Source organism: Schistocerca americana, chromosome 8 (genome assembly GCF_021461395.2).
Source record: "Schistocerca americana isolate TAMUIC-IGC-003095 chromosome 8, iqSchAmer2.1, whole genome shotgun sequence".
In the NCBI taxonomy this organism is placed as follows: domain Eukaryota; kingdom Metazoa; phylum Arthropoda; class Insecta; order Orthoptera; family Acrididae; genus Schistocerca; species Schistocerca americana.
Window position 1 is genome coordinate 436,443,426 of NC_060126.1, and position 4,368 is coordinate 436,447,793.

General features: G+C 58.4%; 1 protein-coding gene across 1 annotated transcript; it reads left to right on the plus strand.

Annotated features, from left to right (window-relative positions):
* Positions 1-251: 251 nt before the first annotated feature.
* Positions 252-1,103, plus strand: LOC124545901 (nematocyst expressed protein 3-like). The gene is made up of 2 exons (XM_047124861.1): positions 252-332; positions 546-1,103. Exons 1-2 carry the CDS (start codon positions 252-254, stop codon positions 1,101-1,103), a joined length of 639 nt encoding a protein of 212 aa, XP_046980817.1.
* Positions 1,104-4,368: the final 3,265 nt, after the last annotated feature.

Sequence of the window (4,368 nt, forward strand, 5' to 3'; positions counted from 1 at the left end):
AACCAGCCGGGCGTGACCTGTACAGGGTGACACTCCGCACTGCTGACGATTATCGCCGGGTCACTCAGGAGGTGTCTGAGCGTGGTATCCCATTCTATACCCACGCTTCCGCACTTGGCAAGGTCTTGAAGATTGTAATACGCGACCTCCCGTTCAACATGGAAGCCGATCACCTGCATCGTGAACTCGCTGACCTGGGCTTCTACATTCGGGCAGCCGTGAAAATGAAGTAGCCTAAATCACGCGATGATATGCCGCTCTTCCTGGTCGTCTGCTCCGACACTGTGGAGAACCGCAAGCTCTGCCAATTGACGCGGGTCGCCGACGTTCCGGTTCGAACCGAAGATTTTCGTTCCCGGAGAGGCCCAGTGCAGTGCTATCGCTGCCAGGGGATAAATCACGTCGCGCGCCACTGCTCTATGCCGGACAGATATGTTAAATGCGCCGGCGCCCACGCTGGACGTGCGTGCTCCCGTCCGCCCACCGAGAAGCCGACATGTGCACTCTGTGGCGGTGCACACGTGGCCAATTATCGTGGGTGTGAGGTGTGGAAGCGCACCATCGCTCGCCAACGCGGCCAGACACCAGCGCCACGTCCGAAGAAGCCAGCAACGAGACGGCCCGGCGTCTCTTTCGCGGCGGCAGCATCAGGGGAACCCTCCGCCGCCCCAACAGCGTCGGCCGCTCCTGCTCCCGCCGCATCCGAGGCCTTGCCAACACCTGAGGCTCCTGCGCCTCCATCACAGCTGCTAGTGGCGGAACTGGGAGCTGCCTCTCCCGGGACGTCGGCTGGACTGCGCCCCGCCAACCGCCGGCGCGGGGGTCAACGCCCCGTGGGTACCCAGCGCTCGGCACCGTCAGTCGAGCAGCCCCAGGTGGACTCTCACAGCGCAGCAGCCGCGCCTCCCCCTTCCAGCGACGGGGCCGCGCCGGCTGCCTCCGCCGCTGACCTGGCCAACCTCGTCGCGCAGCTCACTGCCCTAGTGACCAGTGCCATGAAGTTGATCGAAGTCCTGTCGCAGCAACTCACCGCTGTAGTGCCGATGGCCGCTCCGGCCCCAACCGCTGTCAACCCTCACCAGATGCACCATGCGCAGCGTTAGAGGGCTCACAGTCGTTGCGTGGAATGCCAACGGCGCCCGCACTCAAGCTGGCGAACTTCGCCAATTTCCTCGAGGCGAAGACGTCGACGTCTCCTTATCAGCGAAACCCACCTGAAGTCTGGGGTCGACGTCACGGTGGCAAACTACTCCAGCTTTCGCACCGATCGACTGGCGGCGGGTGGTGGGACAGCAGTTTACGTCCTCAATGGCATTCGTCATCACATGATACAACTTCCACCACTGGCAACGCTGGAGGCCACTGGTGTAGTCGTTCATACCTCGGCGGGCGCCATCACGTTCGTCGCTGCCTATCGACCGCCGTCTTGTCCACTGGACCCTGCTGACATCGATGCTCTGCTCTCCTTGAGGGGGCAGGTGTTCTTCGCTGGGGACTTTAATACTAAACATGTCTCCTGGAACTCCGGGATCACCAATGCCGCTGGACGCTGCCTGCTCCGGGTAGCGGAACGTCACCATGCGCTTGTGGTGGGGCCATACGACCCGTGGCCTCCCGGATATAATCGACATCGCGGTCGTCAAGGGCATCCCTCATCAGATAACTGCCACGACGAGGTCGGCACTTCTGATCATGTCCCAGTGGTTTTTGATATAGTCCTAGAAGCCCTACAACAGCCCAGGAGAGGCATCTCACTTGCTGGCATCGACTGGGACAGGTTTCAAGCAGCCATGACGGACTCACTCGCCGCCGCGCTGCCCCCTGCGGAAGCTGGAGCGGACGCAGCACTTCTGCACTTCACGGGAACCACGATCGACGCCGCCACAATAGCAACGTCGCCCCGACCACGCACTCCGCCTGACTACTCCCGACCGCTGCCGCCGGACATCCTTGCGGCCATCACTGAGAAGAACCGTGTCTACCAGGAGTGGCAGAGGACAAGAAATGCCGACCATAAGCGCCTCCTCAACAGGATGCGTCGGGACATCCGGGCCGCCATTGACAACAATCGCCATGGCGACTAGATTAACAAGGTCGCCACCCTCTGCCTTGACGATGGCGCGGCCTGGCGGACGACGGTTTCCTACGTCGCACGCAACGTATCCCTCCGCTGCTGGTCCATGCTCAGGCTGTCTGCGAACCAGCTGCGAAAGCTGATGCCCTCGCAGACGTCTTTGAGGCTGCGTTTACGCCGATAGAAGACCCGACCGACGCTGTCCACGACGACCTGGTTGCTGACTGGCTTCCGCGCTATTTGGAGGCACGCGGCGACGATATTGAAGAGACGACGGCGGAAGAGGTGTCGTCCATCCTGCGTGCCCTGAACCCCAGGAAAGCTGCGGGCCCAGACGAAGTTTCCAGCGCCCTTCTCCAGAACTTGCCGCCGGTGGCTGTTACTCATCTCGCCGACGTCTTTAATGAAATCCTCCGGTCGTGCAGTTTTCCTCAGTCCTGGAAGCATGCAGAGATCGTGGCGATTCCGAAGATGGAGAAGGGTCTGCGCCAGCCTGCGAACTACAGACCTATTAGTTTACTGCCGGCCGTCTCCGAGGTCTTTGAAAGGGTGTACATCAGGCGGCTGCAGCGCCACGTTGACGAGGAAGGCATCCTGCCCGAAGAGCAGTTTGGCTTTCGCAGGGGCCACTCGGGCAGTTCACCAACTCCTTCGGCTAGTGGAAGATGCGTTCGTCGGCCTCGAGCAGCGCGAGTTCTTCGGCGCGGTGTTTCTGGACGTGTCACGTGCTTTCGACAGTGTGTGGCACCACGGCCTCTTATTCAAACTTTTTGCCCTTGGTGTACCAACGTCGCACGTCCGTCTCATCCGTTCCTATCTTGCCGATAGGACCTTCCATGTGCGGGCCGCGCATGGCTTGTCCGCCGCATCAACGCCGGTGTGCCGCAGGGCTCGGTCTTGGGGCCACTCCTGTACGCGCTGTACACTTCTGATGCGCCGAAGATCGACCGTGTGCAGCTCGCCCTGTACGCGGATGACACGGCTCTATATACGAGGAGCCTCAATGCCGCCGTCATGCGCCGCCGTCTGCAGCTCGCCGTTGACATCCTGGCAGCCTGGGCAGTCAAGTGGCGTCTACAATTCAATGGGGTCAAGACGCAGTTCCCGACAGTCACCAGGCAGGTCTGCAACCGCTCACCGTCGGCGGAAGCCCTGTCCTGTGGCGTCCAACGGCGCATTACCTCGGCGTCACCATCGACCGCCGACTCACTTGGGTTCCGCACATCCGCGACGTGAAGAACAAGTGCGGAACAGGCTCTGCATACTCTACCCGGTGCTGAACCCCGGCTCCCAACTACCACCGCGGCTGGGCATCACTCTGTACAAGGCGCTGCTCCGCCCTGTACTCCAATACGCCGCCGTCGTCTGGGGGAACGCTGCCGACACGAACCTGAAGAAGCTGGAGACACTGCAGAATCGCATCCTTCGGCTGGCCTTACACCTGCCTTACGATTTCCCCACCGCTCATCTTCGCGACGTCGCGGAAGTCCCTCTGCTCCGTGACCGCTTCCAGACGGCCGCCTGCACCTTTTACGAACGTGCTGGCCGGTCACGCAACGCCCAAATCCGGACGCTGGGCCGCAAACTGCCGCGCCGCGTCACCGCCTGATGGCCACACCTGCTCTTTGCATAGCTAGCGCTGCAGAACTGTGCTGAGGAGGCACCCAAGAAGACAACCTACATGTGAAGACGCATTACATCGGCATGCATGGGAGGCAAAGCAATAACTGCTGCGAACTCCATCACACATCGGAGGACAAGTTATCTCCGTGCAGATCCACGCGAGGTCTCTTCAGTTCCGGCGTGATTGTGCACTCAATCTCACCTGAAGATGGCGGCCAGATGGTCCGCCGAAATATTGTGTTGTCGTCAGGACGATGGAACCCGGCTGCAAACCCATGAAAATCATCAAGATAGTTATGGTCTGTAGAATGCTTTCGTGCCATTCTCTGCGTTACGACGTCATTTTGAAAGGACCTTGTAACAACAACAACGTTGTACTATTGTACATATAAATATTATGTTTTTTTTTCTCTTCTGAATTTTCGATAAGTTAGTGTAATCGATGTTCTGATTTCATTTCTTTTTTTTTCCATGTCATTGTGTTAAGAAAACTGTAAACAAATTTCGATGTGAATATTAATGCTTACGTCAAATTTCAAGCAATATTATAACAGAATTGAAATGTAAGAAACGTTGAAACTATGGTAAGATGTTAAAGTTGTAATTGTGCGTCCGGTCCATACGTAGGCAATGTATTAGGATATGTAGAATGCAAAACCTCGGGTGAATAC

What these genes read in the sequence shown, in the direction of transcription:
- LOC124545901 (XM_047124861.1), top strand. Translation starts at nt 252, where the DNA reads ATGCCGCTCTTCCTGGTCGTCTGCTCCGACACTGTGGAGAACCGCAAG. An exon ending in CGCGGGTCGCCGACGTTCCG is followed by an intron (nt 333 to 545) that starts GTTCGAACCGAA and finishes CGTGGGTGTGAG; the next exon opens with GTGTGGAAGCGCACCATCGC.